Genomic DNA, 26,926 nt, shown 5'->3' on the forward strand with positions numbered 1-26,926 from the left:
CGTAACTCTTGGCCAAAGACTAGAGGTGTTGCCATGAATCCAGTTGATCACCCTCATGGTGGTGGTAACCATCAACATATTGGTAAAGCTTCTACCATCTCTAGAGGTGCTGTTTCTGGTCAAAAAGCTGGTTTAATCGCTGCCAGAAGAACCGGTTTATTACGTGGTACCCAAAAAACTCAAGATTAAATTTAACTTTTACTCATAACTTATTACCTTGTTGGTATAAATTATTTTTAATGATCCAAATATAAATAGTTTTTATGGGTTTCAGTTTTATGTTCTCGTGTTATAATACAAATAAATAAAAAAAGTCGTTATAAAAAACTTGATTTGTAGATGTATTCAAATTATATATTTAAATTATATATTTAAATTATAAAATTTAAGTTTCATCTTGACCTTGCAGCTCATTTATAATTGAATTTTCAGTTTCAGATTCATCAATTTGCGCAGGTTGAGGTTCTTGATTAGCAATTTTAATCAATTCTAATCTATCAGCGAATGCTTTACGAAAAAGAACAAAACGACCGTTTAGTTTCTTGGATTTGTATTCACCAACGATATCATCCAAAGATTTATCTTCCAAAGCCCCAAAAGTAACAAAGTAAGAAATTGGTGAATGCCTAAAAGATATCGATCCAGTTCTCTTTCTGTTTTTGGGAGTATAACGGTATACTGTAGTTGGTTTATCATCAAAGTGTTGGCGGATTAACTCTTCGGTGACTTTGTGATGAACATTTGAAATGAAAAGAGTATCATCTGATAAAGCAGGTCTAGGAGACTTTGGAAGACTGGTTTCGTTCAGTTCATTAGCGTCATGTTCAGAAACTTGCGCTGATCCATCAAGCGAAACAAGGCTAATTGGAGACCCTTGAGCTTCGGCCTTTGTTTCAACGCTTAACTTGATTCTTGGTTTATAAGGAACATGAAGTCTTACTTTCAAAGAACGATCTTTGAAAATAGATCCATTCAAACTTTCAATTGCTTTCTGAGCATCTTCTAAAGACCCCAATTCAGCATAGGCAATCCCTAAAGGCTTATATTTTCCCCTAGAGAAACGTACCGTGTAGCTTGGAATGAGAACACTTACTCTAGAGAGGGTTAGTAATCTATCATTAAACCAATTCGTGGGTATGACCATACACATTGAAATCACATAATAACTCCTCTAAATCTTCCTCAGTGGTGTAATAATTGATATTCGACAAGAAGATTCTTGGGGTTTGGCGGCTTACAGCGGCAGCGGATAGAGCTTCTGCGGACGACATTGCTTATCTTCTTGAAGGAGCTTGATGATACTTTAGAATAGATATATCGGCGGCAGAAGGAGGTGATTTTTTGCAACTTTTTGCAAAAGAATATCCACAAACAGAATACACCCGTACCCACAGGGGTAAAATTAATCTACCGGTACAAATTCCAATTGGACAACTACATTTCAAACTATAGATATGTTTGTTTATTGAAAGTAAGCTTTATACAAAACCTAGTAAACCCCGTAGGAAGAAGAAAAATGTAACTTAAAAACAAAAATCATGAAAATTATTAATTAAACATTGTACAGTAATAGGATAAATCTGATTGATTAATTGATTTAAGCGGATTTTTCAGCACGAGCTTTAGCTAAAGCTTTGGCGGTACCGTGTAAAGCATATCTGTGGTTACGACGGAATTTAGAATCAACACCTTTCAATGAAGGGTATTTGTGGGATCTTGGTTTTTTGATACCGTTCTTGTGAGCCTTCTTGGTTTGGTTATGGGCGGTATGGTTCTTAGATTTAGCCATTTTTCTATAAAACGTGGTTAGTACTCTATCTTAAACATTTTCAAAGTCCAAAGTTAGGTCTGTATCCAGAAATCTGTTCCACAAATATTCTTTCTTGGTCGGGATGGACTTGATGAAAAATCTTCTTCTTGACTAGTCAAACAAAAAAAATCACACACAACGATCTTTCACACCAGACTGGGGCCGTAACCAACCTCTCCTTTGGACTCTGACTTCAACATATATGTTAACATACGATTATGTCTATACTTTAGTAAACTAAAAAAAAGAGAAAAGTTAAGAAGTAGTTTATAATTCACCTATATTAACAGTGTTGGAGTAGCAAATGCTCACTGTTTTTCCCACGCAATGTGCAGTCACACCTTGAGTGCACTAAAAAAAAAAAAAAAGGGAAAATTTTTTTAAGGAAAAAAAAAAAAAAATTGAATTATTGAAGTGAGCGCACGTGATTGCATAGGGCTGAGCCCTAATTGGAACTTCAAATTTGCAGTAATCGTCTTGTATTGGATAATTACAAAGGGGAAAAGGTTTACATAGACGGTTTTATTAATGTACAAGATATTATATAGAAGAGACGGCTTATTTTCTGGCTTCGTTAGATGGTTCATCTAATAATTTTTGTTTTCTAGCTTTTTTGTCATTGGCTTTAGAACCCATGATACCACCACCCCAGTGTCTTCTAGAGTCTTCGTATTTTTCAATGAAGTTGGCATTGACGGTGGAAACCAATTTAGCCAATTCAGCTTCATCGGCAGATGAAACTTCAGTTAAAGCAGCAACAGAAGAAGTTTTCTTATGAACCAAAGTACCTAATCTAGCTTTACCTTTAACAATGGCGTAAGGAACACCCATTTTTCTACATAAAGCTGGTAAGAAAATAACCAATTCAATTGGATCAACGTCGTTGGCAATTAAAACCAATTTAGCCTTTTTATTTTCAATTAAACCAACAACATGGTTTAAACCGTATTTGACATTGACTGGTTTTGGAGAAACGTCTTTAGCGTTTTTACCTTCGGCAACGGCGGCAGCTTCTTTGGTTAATCTTTCCTTCTTTTCGGCAGAAGTTTCTGGCTTGTATTTGTTGAATAATTTGAAAGTTTGAGCAGCAGTGTTTTTGTCCAAAACGTTTTGGAATTGGGCAATAGCTGGTGGAACTTTCAATCTCAAAGACAAAATCTTCTTTTGTCTTTGTAATCTAACGTATTCTGGCCATCTAACAAATCTGTTCAAGTTTCTTTTTGGTTGGATATTTTGTCCAATACCAAAATTCTTTGGAGTAGAATCAATCAAAGGATTTTTTGAATCCTTCTTAACGGCAGATTTAGAGGCTAATGGGGCTGGAGCAACTTTCTTGGTAGGCTGTGTCATTGAGTAAAAGTTAGTTTAAAGTGTTCTCAAAATAAAATGTCAACGAACTATCCCTTCATAAAAAACTTTACTCTACAGTATCTTAGAGATACTCAACCTGTGCAACCAAGAAGTGAATGCACATTCTTAAATATTCATTAATAATGAACAAAGCATTCACAAGTCTTCTAGTGCTTGTGCTTAAGTATTTTAACCATAAAATACAAGTCTATAAAGACTTGATCCAGCTAGGCCACTAAAAAAAATTTATTAAAGAACGAATGGCATCACTCCTTAGTGCACAACTTTTCTATCTGGTAGATAAGAGCAGTATTATGCGGAGTTCCCAACGTCTTTCAAGCAGGTGAACATACCATTTTGTTATACTTATTTGTTAATTCTTATAAAGAAGAAAAGGTAGTTAAATTTTAATTGGGAAAAGTGAAAAATTTTTTTTCAATGAGAGTTTTTCTTTCTGGTGCTGAGGATTACCCGCACAAGGCTCCAATTTACTCGGGTGCAAGACTTGAAAAGGTTGCAAATGATTTCAATGCTATTACAACACGTATAGATATAGCGACCAGCATATGACGAGCTCTTCAAGGATAGCCAGAGCGTATCACGTATTGTAACAGTGAAAACACTGACGATCTTGGAGCATTAACTCCCGATAGCAGCTCTACTCAGCTCTCTTTAGATATATTCCGATTAATCTACTCAGGTGTGTTCAGGTGTGTTCAGGTGTGTTCAGCTCCACTAATCTATATTCTCCAGTATACGATGGAGCCACTTCAGTAAACTTTCAAGTAGTCATGATGATTCTTTGAAAGAGAACTAGTTGATACTATTGTTGCGGTCAATCGTTCAAACAATGCCAACTCTTTCGCAACGAAAGCACCATTGAGACCACCCATCCCTTCAGAACAACGCTTCTGGAGATGGAGATGAGAATACCACCCTTTAAGACAATTCCCCAAGACGGAATTTATTTCGATATTTGAAAATCTCATCATTTTGCAAATTTCGCTTTTTTGCTCGATTTTTTCTTCTGTCTGACTCTGTTTCTTTTTCTAATGACTATAATTTCATTTATCTTTAAGTCGCTAGTGTTTCCGATAAACGTAGTTGATACGAGGTAGGATCAACTTGATATTGTTGGAAATGGCCTATTCTCTTTTGTTACAACATGTTATTGCTGCAGAACCTTCTGAAGTACCGTTAAGAATTCAGATATCTGGGATTTTGGGTTCAACTTCTCTTGCTTGTTGGATAGTACTTCTTATGCCTCAGCTAATCGAGCAATGGAGGTTGAAATCTGCTGATGGTATCGCAATCGGATTCATATCGATCTGGTTCTTGGGTGACTTATTCAATTTGATTGGTGCGTTATGGGCCGGATTATTACCCGAAGTGATATTCTTAGCCGTTTGGTTCTGTATTGCTGATGCTTTAATGATTGGTTCTTATACTTATTATACTTTCATTTATCCAAAACATCATAAAAAGCAACACCATCATCGCCACCATCATCATAATAATAATCAAGATCACAATACTGAAGCACAACCATTATTAGAAAGAAGAAGATCTTCTAATTTGACTTATATCGGAACGGATCCAGAAAAAAATGGTATTTTCACCAGATATATTTTACCAATTTTATTCGTAATTGGTGCAGGTGTATTGGGGTACTTACTTTCTGGTTCAAAAGACTCTTATGACGATAAACCAGATAGTAAAATTGAAGTAGGTCCACAATTTATGGGTTACTGTTCAGCTTTATTATACTTGGGAGCTAGAATTCCACAAATCATTCAAAACCATCAAAGAAAATCGGTTGAAGGTTTAAGTTTATTATTCTTCCTTTTCTCAGTATTAGGAAACTTGACTTATGCTGGTCAAATTTTATTCTTTAGAAGTGACAAGAAGTATATTTTGTTGAATTTGAGTTGGTTATTGGGTTCATTGGGTACCATTCTTGAAGATAGTTTTATCTTCCTTCAATTTTACATGTATAAAAATGGGAACCAATTAGAAGATCAAGAAGCCATCGATACCCAAGATTAATCTACAGGATCTTTTCATCACACCATTTTTTATATATTCTAATAATAAAAAATCAATATACAAACTTAAAGTTAATCTTCTTATTACCTTCATCCGTAGTTGTTTCAAGGTATTTCTCTTGTTCTTCCACCGTTAAGGCGTTCCACCTTTTTTCATTATATTTATTTCTGAAAATGAAATAAAATCTTGCTAAAACACAAGCTGCAATAGCAGCAAATGCAACAATGATTAAATCAGTATTACCACGTTTGTATAAAGGTTTATCGTCATCTCTATAAATGTTTGCACTAACAATACCAGCAGCCTGAGAGAAAATGTTGACAACAGCAGAAGAAACGGCTCTACTACGAACAGAATTACTATTTGAAGAACACCAAGTAATTGTAAGAGGCCAAATAGCAGCATGACCTAACAAAACAGTTAACAAAGCATAGGTACCCCAAACATTAACCTGGGCATCGGGCCAAAATCTTAATACCAAAGTACAAATAGCTACCCAAAGAGGAGTGGTTGCAATCACTAAAGCACGATCATTTATTCTCTCGGATAGCCAGCCGGTAAACATCATAGTAATAATTGAAATAAAATTAAAAGGAATTGATAATAAATTTGTAACCACCGTTGAAAACCCTAAATTTTTCAAAGTTAATGTCAAATAAGTGGAAACTGGAGAAGAACCAATATCTCCTAAAAATCTAACGACATAAATTGGGAATAAATCAATATCAAATAATGCTTTACCCAATTCTTTCAAAGTAACTGGCTGTCTATTATTCATATCACCTTTATTAGGATCATCTCTCAAAACTTTATTAACCAAGATCTTTTCTTGACGATCAGTATACCAACCATTTTTTCTATACCATTTTTTAGTTTCCACAGCAGAAGCAGGCATCATGAAATAAGATAAAATACCAACACACAAAGTTATAAGACCTTCGATTAAAAACATAAATCTCCACCCTTCAGGAACAGCTTTAGTTTTAATTAAAAGTAGAGCAGCAGCCAATAAAGCAGAAATAACTGAAGTTAAAGGATTCGAAATATAGAATAATGAAAGTCTCCAAGGTAATTCTGCACCAGTATAGAAATAAGACATGAATAAAACCATATCACAAATAAAACCCCCTTCAAAAGCACCAACCAAAGCTCTGGTAACTAAGAAGCCAGCCTTAGACTTTATCCAAAATTGAGTTAAAGAAACAATTGACCAAATACAGACTTGGGTTGGAATCCAAATATCAGCACCCAATTTTTTAGAAATCAATTGTGAAGGTAATTCAGCAGCTAAAAAACAAACTAAATTAATAGTGTTACCTAAATTATAATCATCAGTCGTTAAATTCAAATCATCCAACATAGAATCGGAAACAGCTTGCTTAATATTATATCTATCCAAGTTTAAACCAGTAAACATGATAAATGCCCAAAAAGTAACCCTCCAGTCATTGATCCATAAGATTTTCTTCTCTTCTTCTAAAGTCCAAGTTATTTCAGGATCAAAATGATGACGACATTCATAATTCGTCTTTTCGTATAAATCTTTATAATATTCACAAACAACCGGGTCTTGGAATACATGGCTGTTATATGAAGAAAGCGACTCAGCGTCAACTTCTTTGTCAGTTATATCGATATTGGCTGCCTTATCCTTTGAAGGTAACCATTGACCTGCCATTTTAAATAAATATCTAAATTAAATCAGTCAAAAAAATGACAAAGTAGTAATCGGATGCAAAATGCTTGAAGCAGATTCAAAAAACCTTATGTAAATAAATAATAGAGAACCTTATATTCAAACATTGAAAAAGATATAAAAGAAGAGAAATTTACTTGCTATTTATCCTAAGTTAATGGTTCTCGAATAATTAAAGATTGCAAAAATTTTTTACCCGGGGCGAATTACATAAATAATGTGATTTGTTTTATGAGATTATCTCAATAAATTAATTTTAGCTTCGCAAATTGAATTGCACCATTTGATTTTCAAATCGCCATATCAAAACCATTTCAAACTATGGCTTCTTTAAACCATACATTTTGCAGCCACATTTCACAGGTTATTTTGCATACTTGCGCGTACATGCTAATCTCACGTGACCTATACCGGATATTTGACCTATATGCTGCAAATCGGACTAAAAGTAAGTAGATATTCATTAAACATAACTGAGACATTAACTATGGTAATATAAACATATATAGGGACACTAAGAGACAATAGTGTAAAAGAAGAGCACAAAGATTTTGATGCCAGGGGAGGAAGGAACTGGCCAAACCAGATTCCCTGTGAAAGAATAAATTGTGAAAGATCTTCACAACTGTGATGCTCTGCTTCCAGGCATCTCAATCTGTTCGGCTCGGATAGTTGGAAGGCAAAGCACAACGGCAAGGACAAGGATGATAAGATGAATGACCATTAGGCAGTTAAGAAAAAGGACAAGAACAAAAAATATGTTCAAATAATTACTACGCCTGACTAAGCAAATTAATTAAATCTTATGCCACATCATTGTAGAGGGTTCAAATCGTCGAATATATTATCATCACTCCAGGTGCTTCCAAACATGTCGAAATATTCATGTAATAAGTTACCACCTAAGGCAGGGTTGATATCAGAAGACGGGGAAGTTTGTTCTAATTCAGATTTGAAAGCATTTGATAAAGTATCAGTCTCTTGTTGGCTTTTACTAATCTGTAACCAAAAATGATCATTTTGAATCATTTCCATCATTCTGATGGTTATATTCTTTGGGTCGAACTCATTAATCTTAGTAGCTTTTAAGCAAGAATAATCTTCGTTGGTAACTGTCAAATTTATGTTTAATGAACTTGATAAAGTCAACCTGGTTAAATATTGTTCGAATATTGACTCAAATTCTTTGAAATGATTGATGGAGTAATTAAACTTAGCACGATCGGTCATTTTAGGATTGAAATCATATATAGATTCATTGGAAATCAACTCAACACCATAAACATGAACTTTTCTTGATTTCCAAGCACAAAAGTATCTTCTTGATAATACCCCAAAGAACTTGATATTTTGTTTTAAAGTCTTAGCATTCAAACCAATGATTCTAGTCAAGAGTTCCACGAATTCTCGGTGTGATATGATTTTATTATAATTTTCTTCGAACAAGGGATCTCTTTTCAATGTTCTTAATGTTGAGTATAGCCTAATAGTAAAACTGATGGCACCATACAATATTGTATGTTTCAAAAGAACCAATAAAGGAGATACTATGATAGTGAAAGTGTCATCAAAATATTCATCACATTTAAAAAGTAATTCAGTGTTAATTGAGTTTAATTCAATCAAATATATTATACTGAATTTTTTCAAAAAATAAAACAGTAGGTTTTTATTTCCTAACTTTTCATAGTAAAGAGTAAGAAATTGATAAACTGATAACAAATATAACTTACAATAAAGATTCAATTGAAATTTTGTAATTTTGAGAAAATCTTGTCTGCCTTTTTTAGAGCTGGTATAATCACCAACCGTTCCTAAATTTTTTAAAATTAGGTTTTCTAAATCATTCACCTGTATTAACATTTGATTAACTTTCTTACGACTTTCAAACTCTCCAATTTCTTGACATAAGTCTGATAATGGCTCTAAGATAGTAGATTTGATCGAAAAACTTTGAATAACTTTTTTTTCTAATTCGTAATCATCAATATTTGAAGCTTCTGTTTTCAATGTTGGTAATTTAGTATCATAATCATCTTTTGATATGCATAAGCTATATGAAAATGATAGTGACGAAGCTATATCTAAATTGACTAAAAAATACCATACTTTTCTTCTTAATAATTTATCTCGTTCACTTAAGGTATTATCATAATAGTAATCGGGGTCTCTATTCAAGCCATTTGCAATTGCCATATTTATTATTAAACCATTAAATGCTTGAGCATCCCAACTTTGTGGACCATCACCTTCTTCAGCTCCAACTTTCTTATACACTCTTCTCATTAAAAATGCTTGAAGAACTTCGAATGATTGTCTTCTAACACAATTAAACTCTTTTAAATATCTATCAACTACATCAATAACATCAAGTGAAATCGGATTTGATAGCAAAATAGATTCAACTGTACCAGTGGAATCAAGCATTTCTTTATTTTTAATAATATCATTTTTAAATATTGATTGGTATGATAATCTTAAGATTACTAGAATGATGATTAAATTGGCCAAATCAGATTGTTGTTTTACTTTGATATTTTCCAAAAATCCGTTAGAACCAAACTGAAAGATTTTGACAAATTCAGCCGAAATTATTTTTTCATCAACAATTGGGAAAAATGGATATAATTTCTTGAAGAATCGATCAATTAATTGATCAAGAATCATCTTCCCAGGTAACAATCTTTGTAAAGATAATAAAAGTGATTCATTATCGTCGTAAAGTTCATTGATCGTATGGCCTAAAGGTTTACCATATTTTGTAATTGCTATTCTTATTGTTTTTGAATTATAAATCGATCCTTGAAATGGATGTTGAATGAATTGATCTCCATATTGATTTTGCAATTTTTCCAAAATCCTAACCGTATTATTATAATTAGTCGATGGATCAAGAGTTGTCATTGATAATAGAGTCGTAAAATTACATCTTTTAACTAATGGGTTTGAATTTAACATCCAAAATACATTTAAGCCAGGATCTTGTCTTAAAGGTTTAGGGAAATAAAATGAAGCCTTTGATTTACCAACTTTGGCTAAAGTGTCATTAATATCAATTACATCTTTCGATGGACAGACCGGATTAATTCCGATTAATAATTCCGATCTTGATCCTTGTAATATAATATTAGTTTCTTTACTCTTTGAATCTTTATACGAAGCTTCTCTTGCTTCCAATTCTTGGACTTTTTTCCTTAAGATCATGATTTCTTCATTAACTCCATGATAATTCAGATTACCATTATCTAATTCATTGCCATTACTAGACCCATCCTTCTGATAATTATAACTACACAAATGTCCAACATTATTCTTCACACATTGAGAACATGGCATCTCTCTATTACATCTAGTCTTCTTTTGGCGACAGGTCTGACAACTCAATATAGCTCGATTCCGCTTTCGTACTCCTTGAGAACCATCCTTTTTACCTCGTGCTTCATTCTCATACCCATCTTCTGGCCCTCTTTTCATTCCTGATCTTTGTTCTGTCTCGTTAGGGCTACTGGAGTTAGAAGGGGATACCAGATACGGATCATGTTTTGGTTCTGGTCCATTTAATACGCTAGATGACATTGCTGCCATATTTGGTGCGGCTAACCCTGGACCGATATTGAACCCATTTTCAGCTGGTGATGGGTTAAATCCATTAACCATCCCTCTCTTCTTACCATCAGGTAGCATCATCTTAGAATTCAAATTATATTTGATGGTTCTAACAACCGATTTCCAGCTTCTTTAAATATTTAATAAACTTTGATTTCAATGAGCTTTTTCTGTTTTTACCTTCGTTTGCTTTTTCTCCGCTAAGTCCTTTGCAGTCGGATTTTTCTTGTCGCAACGGTTGAAAGCTCCGGAGTTTTCCCCGGATACCCTCCGTACACCCAACGGTGTTTTACCATAGCTATTACTACTACAAGAATATGGCTATTTTAATCAAGGCTACAGGTTTACGAGTTCACGGGTCTATTCAAAGATAAAATGTGAAATTTGCTGTGAGGTTATGTCACCGTAGCGGGAATACTTATCATTGCAACCCTGATTTTGACAGGTTAACGCAACCGAGGGTTCGATGCAACCAAGGGTTTTCGTAAAATTATCCAAAGTAGTCATTAGCAAATCCAGTGAAGTCGGAAAATTCGCCTAAATCAAAGAAATTTAAATTTCGTAATAATTCAGGGTCATCAAGCAAGTTTTGGACATTCATCACGTCCAAAGGCACTTCAGAAACTGGTTTTTTCCTTAAGGATTTCGGTAGATGTTCGGATTCGTATTCGACTCCACATAATTGTGTCCAATAAGCTTCACTTTGGCACTCGTTTATGGAAGAAGTGCTAAGGTCGAGGATCGTGACTCTGTTCATATATGCATCAAGAGATAGAGTTGGTTCGGGAAGGATTTGAATTAATTCTTGATAATTTTGTAGTTTATATTTGAAAGTAACTTTAACAAGAAACTCCAGGTCAATTTTAGGCAAAGGTTGTTTTTCTAAAAAAGAGTAACCAAATATCTGACCCTTTTTCGATCTCCACGAGGAAAAATACCTGAAACTTAAAACGTCACTAACGGAAAATTTTTTTGTTAAAGCAGAGTAATTTCTTTGAATAAGTTCGTTAATTGTTTTAGAAATCAAATCATCATGGGGATTTAAATTTATGGTGTGCAAAGTATACTTAAGTCTCATTGCTATACCTAAGTATGCTAAAGATAATGCATGCATATTCTGACCTACTATTGGACTAACTATCATTGTGAAAGTTTCGTCAAAATAATTATGAGAATTTAAAATGAAATCATCATCAATCAAGTCGAATTCCTTACTCGATATCGAAAGGACTTTTTTCAAGAAAAAGAACAGTAGAGGTATGTCACCTCGTTGCTCAAAATGCAAATGGAAAAATTGATATATAGAAGCAATAAACGATTTGACTTGGAAATACGTCTTGAAATTTATAATCTTGGTATAGTTCCCCCTTTCACTATTTATATAATCTTCGACTTTGCCTAGTCTTTTTGCAACTAATAATTCTAATTCAGATAACATTCCTAATACTGTATTGACTTGGCAATGTCTTTGTGTTCTTATCAAAAGCTTCACAATCTCATTACCACTACTGATTATTTCATAGTTATTCTTCAAATTATTAATTGCATTTTGTTCCAAAGCTAAATCCGATATACTGGATGATTCTTTACTAACAATTGGTAATTTTGTAGTAAATTTTTTTTTACACATCAGAACATAATTAAACGTAAGATTAGTCATATAATCTTCATTAACAATATAGTACCAAAGCTTTCTTCTTATTGAGTTGACCTTATCATTTAAATATATTTCAACCGTGTCATCAGGATCAAGATCTAACTTTAAAGCATAAGCCGTAGTTACTAACAACCCAACTGAAACTTGTAAATCATCAGTTATTGCTCCTTTGGATTCTTCTGGTGCAACAATACTATACGAATGTCTCATTGTGAGTGCTTGTAATACAGTTAAATGATGATACTCCCATATTTCTTTTAAACACTGATCTGATATGACCATGAGATCAATTACTATTGGATTCTTCATTATAATGGCCCTTTCATCATCGCTATCAGAATCCAAAACTGATTGATTTAAAGGGATGTTATTAGTAAATACAGATAGATATGATAGCCTTAACATAATAAGTAAAATGATGAATTGGGCCAAATCAATTTTATTACTAACAATCAAGTTTTTGAAATTCCCGTATTCATCAAATCGTAAAATCTTATTCACAGTACTCATGAAGTTTTTTTCATCGATTATAGGATAAAACGGATACAATTTTTCGAAAAATCTTTTAATATGTAAACTCATAACATTATGTTTTGGGAAAATTTTTTTCAAGGATTCGTTAATGGTATCGAATTCGTCAAACTCTTGACTAACTAACGTTCCTAGTGGTCTTCCATACTTAGCTAATCCGTTTTTGATGACTTTTGCATTTGGTTTGGGTTTAGAATCCGGATGTGGTACATAACAATCACCAAATGCCTCCCTAACTCTGGCTTGAAGAAGACCCAATTCTGATTTTGATATTGACCATGTTACCGAAACAATCGTCCGGAAATTAAGAAGATTAGAAGATCGTTTCTTAATTCTCCAGAAAACTTCAAACCCAATATCTTGATGCAGTAGTCTTATCAAAATGTTTGGCTTTTTTTTAAATACCGGTGCTTTGGTTGACGTCCCGGCATTATATAACATATTACATTCTTCAGGACCACAAGATGGGTTTATTCCTATAAGATCACCATCATCTTGACCAGTGAAAGCATTAGCATAACTTTCTGGTGGGTCGGCTTGCGATTGATACTCATCAACCGTAGTTTCGGAACCATCAAACGCAGTTTTCGAATTTGGAACAAAATTATTTTCATTATTGGTACTTGAATCGTACTTACATTGGCCCTCTAAGCCTAGAGAAAGACATCTATCACATGGGAGCTCTCTATTACATCGAATCTTCTTTCGACGGCAGGTATGACAACTCAACACTGCTCTCCTTCTTCTATGTTTCTTTCTTGGTGGATATTCTTTCTCAATCTCTTGGGTTTCTGCATTGACTCGTGGGCTCTGATGAGATAGGGAATCATTTCCCTCGGGATAATTTGAGCTGGTATTCGTCGATGTCTGTTGTTTCTTCTGCCCTGATGCTAGATCTGGTGGAGTCAAATACGGAAATGCAGTCAGGTTGCTCGTCAAACCACTTGATTCTTCAGGATGAGACATTTTTTTTAACCAGTGAATCAGACTTTCCTAGTAAAGTTGTCTTGAGTTCATTGGTCGGACCGGATTCAACCTTTTTAACCTTGACTTGAATTTTGTTTTTGTCAATCATATGTCATTTCCAAAGGATCTAGCGGAATTTCGTCATTTGTTCCCTTCAATAAAGTCTTGGTGTTTGGGTGTTTTTTTTTTCAGTTGGAAACTACGGCTAGACCATTTTGACCCAATCACTCTACCATTAACATTAAGGAAAGAAAGGAACTTAAACGGGGATGGGAATGCATTCTTCGGGAAAGGGACGTCATCGAGTGTATTGAGGATTGTCTAATTGTATTGTTGTTTTGGCCAATAGAGTTGAGAAGGGCTGATTGCTGCAATTATTCTGTTAAAGTTTGCCAATCATTGAGAAGCTAAAGCAATTGAAAGAAGGGAAAAGCAATTGCAAATAAAATATTGGTGTATATATAAGGGTGAATCGGGATGCTTACTTCTATAGAGATCTTAATTTGAAAGGTCAGTTCAATTGGTATATAACTGTTAATCATGCTTTCAGCATTCCGTTTTTCTAGATCAGTTGGTTTGCAAAAAAACTTTGCAACTAAATTTCATCCATCAACAACTGGGGCTATTTCTAAAGTTCTAGTTCGTGGTTACGCTCAGATTCCTCTTGAAACTTCTGTTACGTTGCCAACCGGAGAGGAATATGTTCAGCCAACCGGGTTGTTTATAAACGGGGAATTTGTTCCATCTCGTCAAAAGAAGACTTTTGAAGTATTCTCTCCTGCAACTGAAGAGCTAATCGCAACTATTTATGAATCTCGTGAAGACGATGTCGATATTGCTATTCAGGCTGCTCAAAATGCCTTTGATCATTCTCCCTGGGCCACGTCAGATCCCTCCTTTAGGGCACTGGCTTTTTTCAAGTTGGCTGACTTGATTGAACAGCATGCAGAGACCCTTGCTTCTATTGAGTCTCTCGATAATGGTAAGTCACTTGGCGATGCTAGAGGGGATGTGGCTCTTGGTATCGCTTGCTTGAGATCTGCTGCTGGTTGGGCCGATAAATTTGGTGGTAAGCAAATCGAGACTGGGGACGATTATTTCAATTTCACTCGTCGTGAACCAATTGGTGTTGTCGGACAAATCATTCCTTGGAATTTCCCTCTTTTGATGCTTATTTGGAAAATCACCGGTATTGTTGTTGGTAATACTTCTGTTTTGAAAACTGCCGAATCAACTCCGTTATCTGCTTTATACTTGTGTAATTTGATTAAAGAGAATGACGTTTTCCCACCGGGGGTGTTCAATGTTGTCAGTGGATTTGGTAAGATCACCGGTAATGCTTTGGTTGAACACCCATTGGTAAGAAAAATTGCTTTCACTGGTTCGACTGCAACTGGTAAGGCTCTTATGAAGAAAGCAGCCGATACCATGAAGAAGATCACGTTGGAATTAGGTGGTAAGTCTCCAAATATCATCTTTAACGATGCTGATCTTGATGTGGCTTTGAAATCTGTAGTTGCTGGTATCTACTACAATTCTGGGGAAGTTTGCTCAGCTGGTTCTCGTTTATATGTTCATGAAGATATTTATGATGTTTTCATCAAGAAATTAGTTGATTTCGCTAATTCTTCCGTTAAAGTTGGTAACCCATTTTTACCTGATACCATTCAAGGTGCCCAAAATAGTGTTTCCCAATTGGATAAAATCTTGAAGTATATTCAAATCGGTACTGAAGAAGGTGCCACTGTTTTAGCCGGTGGTAAAAGATTAGAAGAGAAAGGTTATTTTGTTCAACCAACTATATTCGGTGACGTTAAACCAGATTCAAAAATTAACAAAGAAGAAATTTTTGGTCCAGTTGTTACCGTCAGTAAATTTAAGACTGTTGATGAAGTAGTCAAATTAGCAAACGATACCGAATACGGATTAGCTGCTGGTATTCAATCAAATGACTTCAATAAGGTCATTGATGTTTCAAGAAGACTCAAGGCTGGTACCGTGTGGGTCAACACTTACAATGATTACCATCCAATGGTTCCATTCGGAGGATTCAAACAATCTGGTATTGGTAGAGAATTAGGCGAAGAAGTTTTACATAACTACACCGAAATTAAATCGGTAAGAGCAGCAGTGACCAGACAAAATTGATCTGTTGACTAAGCTATTTCTAAGTAATTAATGATTTACTTTTATGATATTAAAATTCGATTCCGTATTTTCGTAGTTTCAAATAGTATGATTCACTACTTGAATCTTGTCGACTAACAAGAATCCCATTCCGAAGTAAAATATTTATCAAGCTTTCATCTGATGCAGATGGTTGAATCTCTAACCATACTGAATCATCTTCATACTCTATGGTCTTCAATAGGTTTTCAACCAACTTATTGACCACATCCGCAAACAGTCGAATATTTCTTTTAAAAGCTTCTTCGTCTGCAAAATCTTCATTAGACCAATGCTGAAATGATAAGAATTTTGCAACTATTTTATTCAAGTGTGATTGAAGATGTTTTTCGACTCTAGACGCCTCTGAAAGCTTATCCTTTGTTTGATTTAACTGATTTTTAAGCGATATTTCTGATTCTTGGATCTTATTCTCTTTCAACGAAAGCCCTTCTAATTTGGATGGATTTTTTTGTATTCTTTTCTCTAAATTAACTAGCATTTCATTATAATCATTTATCAATGTCTTCAAATTTTCAGCCTGGTCATCTAGCTCAGTCCCTTCTTCTTGTAAGTTTGATGATATCTTAGCTTGTTTGCCTATAAGTTCATTCACTTCTTTTGAGGCTGTTGATATTCCAATTACATCATTTTTACTTGGAATGTATGAAATCTTCGAGTAAGTATCGTGTAAAGCGAGGATCCTCATCTTCCTTTCTAATTCACTCTCCCCTGAATCTAATTGTGCCTCTAGTCCTTCTTTCAATGTTTTTATAGCCTTATCTGCCTGTTTGGAGAATGTTTCTGTATTTTCAATGTCTTTTTCTAACTCGTTCAAATAAACAAGTTGGACATCGTCCGACCGAACAGGACTCGGTGAATCAACCTTTGGAGTTGCCCTCTCGGACAATATAGCTTTTACCTTGTCTAGCTTTGACCCTGGCATCCGGATATTATATAATTTGGCCCTAAAGTTGTGAAAGGGTAACTTTCAGTGTTTATCCAAAATATCCGTACATCTATTTCTGAAAATTTTTGGTAGGGAAAAAAAACTTGAAATCGAATACTGATGAAAAATAATATAATGAAGAATTCCTTGAGTAAGTTCTTATTTATACATTGACGATGTCTTCGATTTCTACTGCTGCTTTGCAAAACCTTGACGAATCTTCAAGAAAGGAGATCATGCAATTTGTTGAATCTGAAAATTCCAAATCAAAGGTTCAAATGTCTATTCACAACTTCACTGATATGTGCTTCAAGAAATGCAATAAGGACAAACCAATACTCAGTGCTGATTTAAACAGTGGTGAAGAGCAATGTTTAACTAATTGCTTGAACAGATTCTTGGATACCAATATCAGAGTGGTTCAAGCTTTACAAGGAGTTCAAAAATAGATTTCCTACGATCATATATATTAAATAGTTGTACATTCCTTTAATCTTGTAAATATACATTCCGGTTTCCTATGTTGTTCATTATTCGTAAGTTAAATAGAGAAGATTTCATTTATTTGAGGAGTATGCGTACTTATCTTATGTACGTCATCCTTTAACTCCTCTAATTTGTTAATGGACTTGCAAATATCTTTCAATACTTGAAATGCAATTTTGATATTACTAGTATCAAATTCATAACTAGTTTTTTCTAATCTTTTGATTAGTATGGTCCATGCAGCCAAAAAATCATACCTATAGTTTAATATTAAGCTCATAGCTTCGGGATCGTTTAAACTTTGCACGGCTCTTAATATTTTTAATTGAATTTGTATGGCGGCATCGATGAGCTGAGTTCCCTTGGTCTTATCTATCGTGAAAGGACTGGTGATTGTTTGACTGAGTATAAAGTTGACTCTTGATAAACAAACGAGAATGTTTTCTTTCAAATAAAATTCTATAATTACACCAATTTGTTGTATGAGGAGAATATTCAAGTCTACCATATGTTCATCCACTCTATCTTGAATATGAGAAATGGAAGTTAAGATGTTCCCATTGATGATATCCACGAATTCTCTTAATGTTTCCTTCGATTCATCATTCAAACTAACCAACTCATAAATTACTGGGTATGCATTTGATAAAATAAATATTGACTCCTCTACGGGGGTCAATTGTGGTAAATAAGATAAGCATATCTTAACAGATTCGATGAATAAATCCTGTAACCCAGTTTTAACTAGGAAATGGGTTTGGCCGGGAATTGGATGCAACTTTTCAACGAGAAATTTTAAAAGCTTACAACCTTGCACCTTGAACAAGGCCTCGTGATCATCGAACACATTTAAGATGAACGATGTTATTAAGGGCCAGTATTCATTGTAATGAGACTTGGACGAAGAAACGTAGATGGTGAACCAAACCATTGATAATGACCGGATATCCGAGGATGTCTTGAAAGTTTTCCTTACATCTTCACTATTGATGCTTTCATTTATTCCAGAGAAGCCCAATTTAGGTCGGAGACCACCATGCAATAAAGACTTGTTGTGAGTTTTAGCAACTGCATAACCTGAGCCCGAAACATTGGGGTTTGCAAGTGAAAAATCCGATTTTTTCAAATTTTTCTGAAACGTCAAAAGGGTTGGTTTCAAGTCTTCATATACGAAATTCAAAATGTTCTTTTCGATTAACTCCTGAATGCCGTTTTGGTTCAATACATCCTTTAAGATTTCTGAATTCATGTTGTTGCTCCAAGGCACATTTGGATTGATATGATAAGAGAGAGCAATCACTAATTTCCATGCCAGTTCCTCAGATTTGGGGTGAAGTTTTTCAACCAATATACGCAAGATTCTTATTTTATAATAGTTACTTGATACTATGTCAAAATCATGCTCAAGCCAATTCCATTGATGATCCGGTATCTCCAATGATTTAATCAACTGTTTGCTGATTTCAAGTAATTGTTCCTCATCGTTAGCAGAAATAAGTAATGTTTCAAGTATGAAGTATGCAGATTTTGGTAATTGATGCAAGTCAATCGAAGATAATTCAAGATGGTTATTATCAATCTCAATCTTTAATTTGTGAACTTGATCTTCCGATAGCCTCTTGTCTAGAACCAGTTCCCTGTCTATAGCCAACTTCCCTGTTATAAATTCCCACGGTATAGGCATTTTGTCTCAGAAATCACTCGTAATGATAGAACAAGAGATGGTGTTACTGAAAAAAATGAAAATGAAAAAAAAAAAAATCAAAAAAAAAGTTCGTATTGAGAAAAAACCATCAAAACCAAGGAACCCTTTAGTTAGATAAGTACATCTATGATGATTAGATTGCCGAGACGTGCTTTGGGGTATTCCCGTTTCACTAGAAACTTTTCAATTAAAGTTTCAGAGGAAATTAAACAAGCTCTTAATGATAAGAAGAAACCAGTTGTATCGCTTGAATCAACTATTATAACCCATGGGTTACCATTTCCACAAAACTTAGCAATGGCAACTGAAGTTGAAGATGTTATACGTGCTAATGGGGCAATTCCTGCTACTTGTGCTTTTATTGATGGTGTTCCTTATGTGGGGCTTAATGGAGACCAATTGAACAGACTATCAGAGGAAGCCATCCATGGTAAGATCAATAAAGTTTCACGTCGTGACATTGGATATACAATGGCCCAAAAACAATGTGGTGGGACCACTATTGCTCTGACAATGATCTTATCGAATATGGCGGGTATAAAAGTCTTTGCAACTGGAGGTTTAGGAGGAGTTCATAAGGACGCTCAGCTTACAATGGATGTTAGTGCTGATTTGACTGAGTTAGGGCGAACTCCTGTTTCAGTGGTTTGTGCTGGTCCGAAATCAATTCTTGATATAGGATTGACTATGGAATACTTAGAGACCCAGGGTGTCTTTGTTGGCACATATAATGAAGAAGGGATACCAAATATCGATGTGCCGGGATTTTACTGTCGCCAGTCTGGTATCAAATCACCGTATTCCTTTCAAACTTTTAAGGAAGCAGCTTCCATTATCCATAATCAGAATAATGTCATGGGTCTTCAATCTGGGAACCTCATGTGTATTCCACCTCCAGTTGAATTCGCTTTATCTTCAGATTTCATCAACGGTATAATCGAGGCCGCCAATCTTGAAGCTAAGCAAAAAGGAATATCCGGGAAGCAATTAACTCCATATTTATTGTCTAAAATTGCCCAAGATACTAATGGTAGATCTGTCGAATGTAATGTCAAATTTGTGCTTAATAATGCTAAGTCAGCAAGTGAGATTGCGAAAGAATTACTTCGTTTGGAGACCAATGAAATAACGGTACGTATCTAGAGCATGATGGGCTACTCTGTTCTTCTGCTTTTAACGGGGACATTTACTAATTCCAATAGGAGAATGTTACTTTCCAACCATCTACAAAATTATCGAAGAACAAGACCATTGATCAAAAAGTAGAGCATCAAGATATAGTCGATACGATTATAATCGGGTCAATTGCGCTCGATACCATCAGTAGCTTAAATTCCAAGACAATGAATGATTCGAATCCGGGAAAAGTGAGCTCATCTATCGGAGGTGTTGGATATAATACCTCTCTAGCTTACAACTATGGAAGTCAATCAAAACTGCCATTGCCTACTTATAGGCTTATTACTGCATTAGGAGATGATTTTGCAGGACATTCGATTATTAAGCAATTACAAGATGAAAAAATCGATACTAGTGGTATATATATATCAAAGGAGCACCGCAGTGCTCAATACGTATCGATGCATGACAAACAAGGAGATTTGGTTGTTGCATGTGCTGATATGAACATTGTTGAGCAGGATTTTATGATTGAACATATAAAGAAGGAATTAGCCCGAGGCAAACCAAGACAGGTTATGTTCGATTGTAATATATCCCCTAGTGCAATGAATGAAATCATGGAGCATATAAGGAATGAATTGCCAGAAGCCAAACTTATCATTGAACCAACCTCCTCGCCAAAATCACGCAGAATCTCCCAGGTAAGTTCGAGCTGTTTGAAGACGTTCCCATCAAACACTATTCTGTTAATCACCCCAACCATGAACGAATTGGAAAGCATCTATGAATCATTTGCGTCGAGAGAATTATTTGACGATTACGATAATTGGTTCCCAGTGCTCGACTCATTAGGAATCAACTCTGAGTTCAGAGACAAGATAAATAATTTATCCAGGAGACATGAAATAGTTAAAACGATGGTTGAACGAGGAACTTTCCAACAGTCGTTTCAATTATTACCGTATATTCCCAATATCCTCGTCAAGTTAGGCGAACATGGAGTGATTCTTATTTCCATCAATAAAAGTATTGAAGATTTCAAATCGATACCAACCACTTCCAAGTATGCCCCAACGTTTACATTAACGTCTACCGGCAGGGAGTTTACGGAAGACAACGACCAAAAACAATTGGGTATAGTGATCCAGTATTTTACGATCCCAAAAGAGAATGAACATTTGAAAATTGTCAATGTCACTGGTGCTGGAGATTCTTTTATTGGCTACTTGAGTTCGAGCATGATCACCGGTGAAGATTGGTTGGCATCAGAAATCGCCAATGTCGAGCAAGAATGGGCGAAATGGGAAGGTTTATACAAGTCCCAGTTGGCCAGCGGGATGTCATTATGCTCTTCCCGAGCCATAAGTCAAGAAATTAAGAAAATTACCTGAGTAGTTGCAAAAAAGAAACTTTAGTAGAATACATTTTTGCATTTTTTGAGAAGTTTATTACAAATTCCACGATTTCTGTAGATGTGCGGAAACAAAAGCGAACAATCCAATTAAATAAAAGAGAAAAGTCATCCATTCCTTCATTTACAACAATTTATCGCTATAATGTTTACCAGACCAGCCAGTAGACTCGGTGTGAGACTACTTACTCGTTCGTTCCACCAATATGCCAGGCCCCTGATCCAAAGAAGCAATTTCCTGTGGAAAACGGTTTCATTACTCACGTTAGTTGGAGGAGGAGCTTACTTGAATAATTCGATTAAACTAGATGATTCTGCCAATGAAGACTCTGTGGCGGTCGATAAGTCGATCGACCCGTTCCCTCTTGGTTTGCGTAACAAGACCAATCTCCATGAAGACTACTTATTATTGGGACACGGGGTTCGTAGTGTTACGTTTCTTGGATTCAAAGTGTACGGGATTGGGATATACTTAGCAGAAAAAGATTTGGTCAAGGTCAAGAAGTTATTAGCACCCGAATGGTTATCTACTTTTGGTACCGAAAACCATAGTTTAAAAGAGTTATTGGAAGACCCAAACACAAGTCAAGATATAATTGAAAGATTGATTGATAATGGGATTAGATTCACGGTTAGAATTAGTCCGGTACGTAACACTGATTTTGGTCATTTGAGAGATGGGTTGGTCAAGTCTATTTTAGCTCATACTAAGGCCAAGGAGTTGAAAGAACCAATAAGTGAAGGATTATCTGAATTACGTCAAGTTTTCCAAGGCTTCAAAGGATCAGTGCCTAAGAATCATTTACTATGGTTAGAGTTTGAAAATGGTAACTTGAATGTCAGTTACGAAAACCCTGCTAAAAAGGTAATTAAAGAAATGGGATCCGTTAAAAATCCTTTGATCGGTAAGACTTTGATGCTTCAGTATTTGAGTGGTGCTAAGCCGTTACTGGAACCATTAAGAAAGAGCTGTATCGAGGGTTTAGACCGGTTGTAAATAGGTATATAGATTCAATATACTCGATTCATTGGTCAAACCCCGGAAAAATGTCATGGAAGGATCTTATTTTTTCCAGGCGTATAAATAGAACAAACCCCGATAAACCGTTGAGTAAAACAATGGACGTTGGGCTGGACGGTTTGGGGCCGGACTATGAAATGGGAAGTATAAAAGGAGTCCATGAACCGGTGAGTTTATCGAATATTCATTACAAACCACTATACCAATACAAAGCAAAATGTTAAGAGTCGCTGCTGATAAAACCGAATTTAAATATGATCAACTGGATAAAATCATCATGTATGATTTAGCCTTCAGTCCATATCCTTCAAGAGTTCATATTGCTTTATATGAAAAGGGATTACACGATTTAGTTGAAACCAAGACTGTTGATTTTTTCAAAGGAGAAAATAAACAAGAATGGTTTAAACAAAAAAATTACTCTACTAGTTTACCAGTCTTTGAATTCAAAGATGGTAGTTGTTTATCTGAAACCATATCCATGATTGAGTTTATTGACAGGTTGGGTGAACCAACCTTGACTGGGTTCAATATGATGGAACAATCAGTTATTTCAATGATGACTAGAAAAGTTGAAAATGAAATCTTGGGTGCTTTTGTTCAGTATTTCCGTAATGCACAAGAAAACCCCCAATTTGCTGAAACCCAAAAGACCAAGGTTTTAGATGGGCTCAAGTACGTTGATGGGATCTTGAGTGCCAATGAGTATGTTTGCGGGGATAGATTTACCCAAGCAGATATTGCGTTGGTTGGTGCTTTTATTCTTGCTGATATGATCAAGTTTGAAGTTCCAAAACACCAAGCTTTATGGAAATGGTACACCAAGGTTTGTGAACGTCCAAGTATCAAGACCCACTACCAAGCCACCAACAAGCAATTACCTCAATAAATAGTTATATAAACAGCTTATATATACACGTTCTTATCACGTATTAGCGAAAAAAATGTCAGTAAACGATGTATATCGTATTAAGCCGTATTATGGTTATACGGTGAATGTACATAAACGCGTGAAATTTCCACGTTTTAACCCACGAGATACTTACACCGTGTTAGTTATAAAAGAAAAAATGTATTAAAGGATTCGTAGGAATCAGTAGAGGAAGTAAAAGTATATTACATAGATAAGTTAAAACAACTTACATAATAATGGCTTCATGTTCAACATTAGAAGAAATTGATTTGTGAGGTAAGACTTTAGCACCATTAACGTAAATTTCATTTTTAACTTCAACGTCATCACCCAAAACGGTGACCCCTTCAGTTCTAGCCCATTTACCAACTCTGGAGTTCCAACCAACAATGGTTGATTTAACCCAAGCGTGATCTTTAACTTCCGAGTTAGCTAATAAGACCGATCTTTGAATTCTAGCACCTTCACCAATGACAACGTTTGGACCAATGGTAACGTTTGGACCAATCAAGGCCGAAGGATGGATTTTAGCAGAAGGATCAATCAAGACATTACCACCATGAACGAATTTTTCGTTAGATAATTTTTCTGGATGTCTTTTAGATAAAGAGTTCAAGTATAAACAAGTACCGGATAAGAAATCTTTTGGTTGACCAACATCCATCCAGTAACCTTCTAAATCAAAAGAGTATAATTGTTTGTTTTCAACCAAAATAGGGAAGGTTTCCTTTTCAATTGAAGTTGGTTTCATATCGATTAAATCAATAACGGAAGGATTCAAGATATATAACCCGGCGTTAATTCTATTACCGACGAATTCAACTGGTTTTTCAACAAAACGGTCAATCAAGTTTTCGACGTTTCTATCGTGGACAATAACCCCGTATTTAGAAGGTTCGTCAACTTTAGTAGCAACAATAGTACCCTGAGCACCGTGGTTCTTATGGAAAGCAGCCAATTCTTTGAATGGATAATCACAAATGACATCAGAGTTTAAAACGAAAAATGGACTATCGTCTTTTTTCAAAACTTTTTCTGCCAATTTCAATGGACCAGCAGTACCCAAAGGTTCTTCTTCCACCGAGAAAGTAATCGAAACCCCGTATTCTTCTTCGTATTTCTTCAAAGTACTAACCATAACCTCTGGTCTGTAGTTAACAGCCAAAACAATATCGGTAACACCAGCAGCAGCCAAAGCTTCAATTTGATGTAAAATCATTGGTCTATTACCAAATTCAACCAATGGTTTTGGTAAAGTTAAAGTTAATGGTCTCAAACGAGTACCATATCCACCGACTAAAATCAAACCTTTCATCTTTGTAGAGTAATATTTATAAACTATTAAAGTCAAAGAAGAAATAAATGAAAACTGAAATAATTTAAACTGGAATTAGCACGTATTTATAGTATTGAAATGAACAACAAACTGCCAAAAGAAAAGAACGAAAAAAAAAATTTAAAAACACCGCCTAACAAAACAAAAAAAACCGTGCAAAAAAAAACAAAAATAAAATCTGACAACTGGTTTTTTGTTCAATTTGGACACACAAGCACGATTCCCAGTATGCACTCAGACCAGATGAACTGATGAATTAGGAACTGATGAACCAGGAGGCCAGGCCAGTAGGCCAGTAGGTCAGTAGGCCAGTAGGTCAGTAGACAGGCGAGTAGCCAGGCCAGTAGACTGGCCAGTAGGCAGGTGGGTACGGGTAGTAGGTGTGGCAGTACCTAGGCGAGGCTCGAGGTATTACAAAAGCATCACTGGTACCTTTCCGTTTATTGTTACGGCTGGCCGTTGTCGGATTGTTCCGCATACTACAGTCGAGTCGGATAAATTACTGATGTTTCAGTAGCTTTGCATACTGAAATTACTGCAAGTGAAGATGAAATGGGTGAGATGTAGATGAGGTAGATAATGAGGTAGATATAATGAGGTAGATATAGATGAGGTAGATATAATGAGGTAGATATAGATGAGGTAGATATAATGAGGTAGATATAGATGAGGTAGATATAATGAGGTAGATAATGAGGTAGATAATGAGGTAGATAATGAGGTAGATAATGAGGTAGATAATGAGGTAGATAATGAGGTAGATAATGAGGTAGATCTATGGTATGTTAGAACATTTTGAAGCCTCGGTTGTACCAGATGGCCCGCCAGGTGACTAGAAGAAGGACTAAACTCAAGAGTAAGCTCCAGGAAGTAGTATTGAAATAGCCATTTAGGCAAAACTGGGATTCACAGTAGTCGACGGTTTTACCGTAGCTAATCGAGTATATGATGGATCCTAGTGCTGGAGCCAACATCAAAGACCCCCAGGTAGATCCCATTATATCGATCCCCCAGATGCTGGCCACTATAGTCGGGTATATGGTGAAGATCCCTCCGTAGCTCGCTCCGTTCAAGACCGAAATGTACTTGAAATCAATGAGTCCGCTTTTAACAAGAGCAAACTGGCCCAAGGACCCCATAAGAATAATAAGACTTAGCAACCAAGTACGATTGATTGGGTATTTGCGATCATCTGAACTTAGGTAATCGCTTAAGCCTCCCATGAGTAGTCTGGTGATTGTAGACGAAGTGGCCAAGATTCCAATTTGATCGGATAAGTTGGTTTGAATTGGATGAGCAGTGTTTTCAATGATCGAGCCTAAGTTATTTTGGAACGATTCTAAAGGACCAAGGTTTAATATTAAGGAAACTAATAGCAACCAGCTGGATTTGTCCTTAACGAAGTTCTTAAATCTCTGACCGTGATTAACTGGTTCCACAACGCTTCTTTGGGGAATCAAGTCGTCTTCTTCCAATAAAGGAGTTGACTCATTAAATAAAACCTGCAGCTCCATACTAACTATTGAATTCGATACGAAATTAAGTATTCCGATAATGAAATATAACCCGGAGAAAAACCCAAATACCTTGGACAACTCCAAGTATCCGTTTGGTTTAATAAACACTGGTAATTTCATGATTTGACTGCCGATTAACGTCGATAACCCATAACAACTAACCGGTAACGAAATGGCCAAACCTTTATGATTAGGATAGATCTTAGCACACGTTAATAAACTAGCAAAATATAACGAGCTAGTGGCCAACCCAATCAAACAAAAATTAAGCGCTAAAATGTATAAATTCAACCTGGAAGAAGGACCCGAGATAATTAAACTGTTAACAAAGTAACTTGGACAGAATAACCAAATCAGAATAATCGATAATAACGCCGGGCCATAGCAATCGGCCAAATATCCCAATACCGGTAAGCATAGGTACATTCCAATAGCCAGTAACGACGCAATGAAATTGATTTCCAAGTATGAGTACGACATGGAATCGTGAATAGAAGTAGCAAATAACGAAAATAACATTATTGAACCCAGAGATAAACATGCAAATAATGCAATGACAAATGCAATAAGCTTCAACCGGTCGGTCGAAACATGTTTGGAAAGATAAGTCCTTGTATGGTGGGTTAGTTTATTCAACA

General features: G+C 35.5%; 18 protein-coding genes across 18 annotated transcripts in view; 7 read left to right on the plus strand and 11 right to left on the minus strand.

The window, feature by feature from the left end:
• The window catches only part of RPL2 (60S ribosomal protein uL2), a gene marked incomplete at its 3' end in the record, with an annotated part of 1,113 nt that extends 924 nt beyond the window's left edge, over nt 1–189 (plus strand). Inside the window, exon 3 of the mRNA XM_020222796.1 lies at nt 44–189. Within this exon, the coding sequence (XP_020074471.1) occupies nt 44–189 (146 nt within the window). The remainder of the gene's footprint in view (nt 1–43) is intronic.
• A 196-nt stretch (nt 190–385) lies between these two features.
• HYPBUDRAFT_142865 (uncharacterized protein) lies at nt 386–1,305 on the minus strand (the record flags this gene model as incomplete). The annotated part of the gene is made up of 1 exon (XM_020219839.1): nt 386–1,305. The coding sequence occupies exon 1, from the start codon at nt 1,148–1,150 to the stop codon at nt 386–388; it is 765 nt and encodes a 254-aa protein (XP_020074472.1). The 5' UTR covers nt 1,151–1,305.
• A 169-nt stretch (nt 1,306–1,474) lies between these two features.
• On the minus strand, nt 1,475–1,940 carry RPL29 (60S ribosomal protein eL29). The gene has a single exon (XM_020221697.1). It carries the CDS (start codon nt 1,787–1,789, stop codon nt 1,598–1,600), a length of 192 nt encoding a protein of 63 aa, XP_020074473.1. The 5' UTR covers nt 1,790–1,940; the 3' UTR covers nt 1,475–1,597.
• A 428-nt stretch (nt 1,941–2,368) lies between these two features.
• Nucleotides 2,369–3,160, minus strand: RPL82 (60S ribosomal protein eL8; the record flags this gene model as incomplete). Its single annotated transcript, XM_020223672.1, has 1 exon — nt 2,369–3,160. One exon carries the CDS (start codon nt 3,158–3,160, stop codon nt 2,369–2,371), a length of 792 nt encoding a protein of 263 aa, XP_020074474.1.
• Nucleotides 3,161–4,300: 1,140 nt separating this feature from the next.
• HYPBUDRAFT_113288 (uncharacterized protein) lies at nt 4,301–5,206 on the plus strand (the record flags this gene model as incomplete). The annotated part of the gene is made up of 1 exon (XM_020218953.1): nt 4,301–5,206. The coding sequence occupies one exon, from the start codon at nt 4,301–4,303 to the stop codon at nt 5,204–5,206; it is 906 nt and encodes a 301-aa protein (XP_020074475.1).
• A 52-nt stretch (nt 5,207–5,258) lies between these two features.
• On the minus strand, nt 5,259–6,884 carry HYPBUDRAFT_7600 (MFS general substrate transporter; the record flags this gene model as incomplete). Its single annotated transcript, XM_020223673.1, has 1 exon — nt 5,259–6,884. One exon carries the CDS (start codon nt 6,882–6,884, stop codon nt 5,259–5,261), a length of 1,626 nt encoding a protein of 541 aa, XP_020074476.1.
• An 831-nt stretch (nt 6,885–7,715) lies between these two features.
• On the minus strand, nt 7,716–10,589 carry HYPBUDRAFT_150063 (Zn(II)2Cys6 transcription factor; the record flags this gene model as incomplete). The annotated part of the gene is made up of 2 exons (XM_020220247.1): nt 7,716–8,449; nt 8,636–10,589. The coding sequence occupies 2 exons, from the start codon at nt 10,587–10,589 to the stop codon at nt 7,716–7,718; spliced, it is 2,688 nt and encodes an 895-aa protein (XP_020074477.1).
• Nucleotides 10,590–10,998: 409 nt separating this feature from the next.
• Nucleotides 10,999–13,662, minus strand: HYPBUDRAFT_7602 (Zn(II)2Cys6 transcription factor; the record flags this gene model as incomplete). The annotated part of the gene is made up of 1 exon (XM_020223674.1): nt 10,999–13,662. The coding sequence occupies one exon, from the start codon at nt 13,660–13,662 to the stop codon at nt 10,999–11,001; it is 2,664 nt and encodes an 887-aa protein (XP_020074478.1).
• Nucleotides 13,663–13,713: 51 nt separating this feature from the next.
• On the plus strand, nt 13,714–15,873 carry HYPBUDRAFT_153736 (aldehyde dehydrogenase family protein). Its single transcript, XM_020221698.1, has one exon. It carries the CDS (start codon nt 14,203–14,205, stop codon nt 15,808–15,810), a length of 1,608 nt encoding a protein of 535 aa, XP_020074479.1. The 5' UTR covers nt 13,714–14,202; the 3' UTR covers nt 15,811–15,873.
• HYPBUDRAFT_168163 (uncharacterized protein) lies at nt 15,860–16,798 on the minus strand (the record flags this gene model as incomplete). Its single annotated transcript, XM_020222797.1, has 1 exon — nt 15,860–16,798. Exon 1 carries the CDS (start codon nt 16,772–16,774, stop codon nt 15,860–15,862), a length of 915 nt encoding a protein of 304 aa, XP_020074480.1. The 5' UTR covers nt 16,775–16,798.
• A 137-nt stretch (nt 16,799–16,935) lies between these two features.
• TIM8 (protein transporter) lies at nt 16,936–17,292 on the plus strand. Its single transcript, XM_020221699.1, has one exon. The coding sequence runs from the start codon at nt 16,954–16,956 to the stop codon at nt 17,224–17,226; it is 273 nt and encodes a 90-aa protein (XP_020074481.1). The 5' UTR covers nt 16,936–16,953; the 3' UTR covers nt 17,227–17,292.
• A 26-nt stretch (nt 17,293–17,318) lies between these two features.
• HYPBUDRAFT_150067 (uncharacterized protein) lies at nt 17,319–18,947 on the minus strand (the record flags this gene model as incomplete). Its single annotated transcript, XM_020220248.1, has 1 exon — nt 17,319–18,947. One exon carries the CDS (start codon nt 18,945–18,947, stop codon nt 17,319–17,321), a length of 1,629 nt encoding a protein of 542 aa, XP_020074482.1.
• A 150-nt stretch (nt 18,948–19,097) lies between these two features.
• Nucleotides 19,098–21,481, plus strand: HYPBUDRAFT_158290 (pseudouridine-5'-phosphate glycosidase family protein; the record flags this gene model as incomplete). Its single annotated transcript, XM_020222362.1, has 3 exons — nt 19,098–19,116; nt 19,162–20,099; nt 20,171–21,481. The coding sequence occupies 3 exons, from the start codon at nt 19,098–19,100 to the stop codon at nt 21,479–21,481; spliced, it is 2,268 nt and encodes a 755-aa protein (XP_020074483.1).
• Nucleotides 21,482–21,646: 165 nt separating this feature from the next.
• HYPBUDRAFT_158291 (uncharacterized protein) lies at nt 21,647–22,498 on the plus strand (the record flags this gene model as incomplete). Its single annotated transcript, XM_020222363.1, has 2 exons — nt 21,647–21,674; nt 21,828–22,498. 2 exons carry the CDS (start codon nt 21,647–21,649, stop codon nt 22,496–22,498), a joined length of 699 nt encoding a protein of 232 aa, XP_020074484.1.
• Nucleotides 22,425–23,543, plus strand: HYPBUDRAFT_225314 (glutathione S-transferase family protein). Its single transcript, XM_020223112.1, has one exon. It carries the CDS (start codon nt 22,740–22,742, stop codon nt 23,409–23,411), a length of 672 nt encoding a protein of 223 aa, XP_020074485.1. The 5' UTR covers nt 22,425–22,739; the 3' UTR covers nt 23,412–23,543.
• A 41-nt stretch (nt 23,544–23,584) lies between these two features.
• Nucleotides 23,585–24,691, minus strand: SRB1 (mannose-1-phosphate guanylyltransferase). The gene has a single exon (XM_020221700.1). The coding sequence runs from the start codon at nt 24,652–24,654 to the stop codon at nt 23,662–23,664; it is 993 nt and encodes a 330-aa protein (XP_020074486.1). The 5' UTR covers nt 24,655–24,691; the 3' UTR covers nt 23,585–23,661.
• Nucleotides 24,692–24,982: 291 nt separating this feature from the next.
• HYPBUDRAFT_153740 (uncharacterized protein) lies at nt 24,983–25,266 on the minus strand. The gene has a single exon (XM_020221701.1). The coding sequence runs from the start codon at nt 25,247–25,249 to the stop codon at nt 25,088–25,090; it is 162 nt and encodes a 53-aa protein (XP_020074487.1). The 5' UTR covers nt 25,250–25,266; the 3' UTR covers nt 24,983–25,087.
• Nucleotides 25,267–25,389: 123 nt separating this feature from the next.
• Nucleotides 25,390–26,917, minus strand: HYPBUDRAFT_153741 (uncharacterized protein). Its single transcript, XM_020221702.1, has one exon. It carries the CDS (start codon nt 26,805–26,807, stop codon nt 25,557–25,559), a length of 1,251 nt encoding a protein of 416 aa, XP_020074488.1. The 5' UTR covers nt 26,808–26,917; the 3' UTR covers nt 25,390–25,556.
• Between the last annotated feature and the right edge of the window lie 9 nt (nt 26,918–26,926).

The sequence above is a fragment of the Hyphopichia burtonii genome, assembly GCF_001661395.1.
Source record: "Hyphopichia burtonii NRRL Y-1933 unplaced genomic scaffold HYPBUscaffold_7, whole genome shotgun sequence".
NCBI classification, from domain to species: domain Eukaryota; kingdom Fungi; phylum Ascomycota; class Pichiomycetes; order Serinales; family Debaryomycetaceae; genus Hyphopichia; species Hyphopichia burtonii.

Excerpts from the sequence above, each read along its gene's own strand:
- RPL29 (XM_020221697.1), bottom strand. The coding sequence starts at position 1,789 with ATGGCTAAATCTAAGAACCATACCGCCCATAACCAAACCAAGAAGGCT.
- HYPBUDRAFT_153740 (XM_020221701.1), bottom strand. The coding sequence starts at position 25,249 with ATGCGGAACAATCCGACAACGGCCAGCCGTAACAATAAACGGAAAGGT.
- HYPBUDRAFT_153741 (XM_020221702.1), bottom strand. The coding sequence starts at position 26,807 with ATGTTATTTTCGTTATTTGCTACTTCTATTCACGATTCCATGTCGTAC.
- HYPBUDRAFT_225314 (XM_020223112.1), top strand. The coding sequence starts at position 22,740 with ATGTTAAGAGTCGCTGCTGATAAAACCGAATTTAAATATGATCAACTG.
- TIM8 (XM_020221699.1), top strand. The coding sequence starts at position 16,954 with ATGTCTTCGATTTCTACTGCTGCTTTGCAAAACCTTGACGAATCTTCA.
- SRB1 (XM_020221700.1), bottom strand. The coding sequence starts at position 24,654 with ATGATTTTACATCAAATTGAAGCTTTGGCTGCTGCTGGTGTTACCGAT.
- HYPBUDRAFT_153736 (XM_020221698.1), top strand. The coding sequence starts at position 14,203 with ATGCTTTCAGCATTCCGTTTTTCTAGATCAGTTGGTTTGCAAAAAAAC.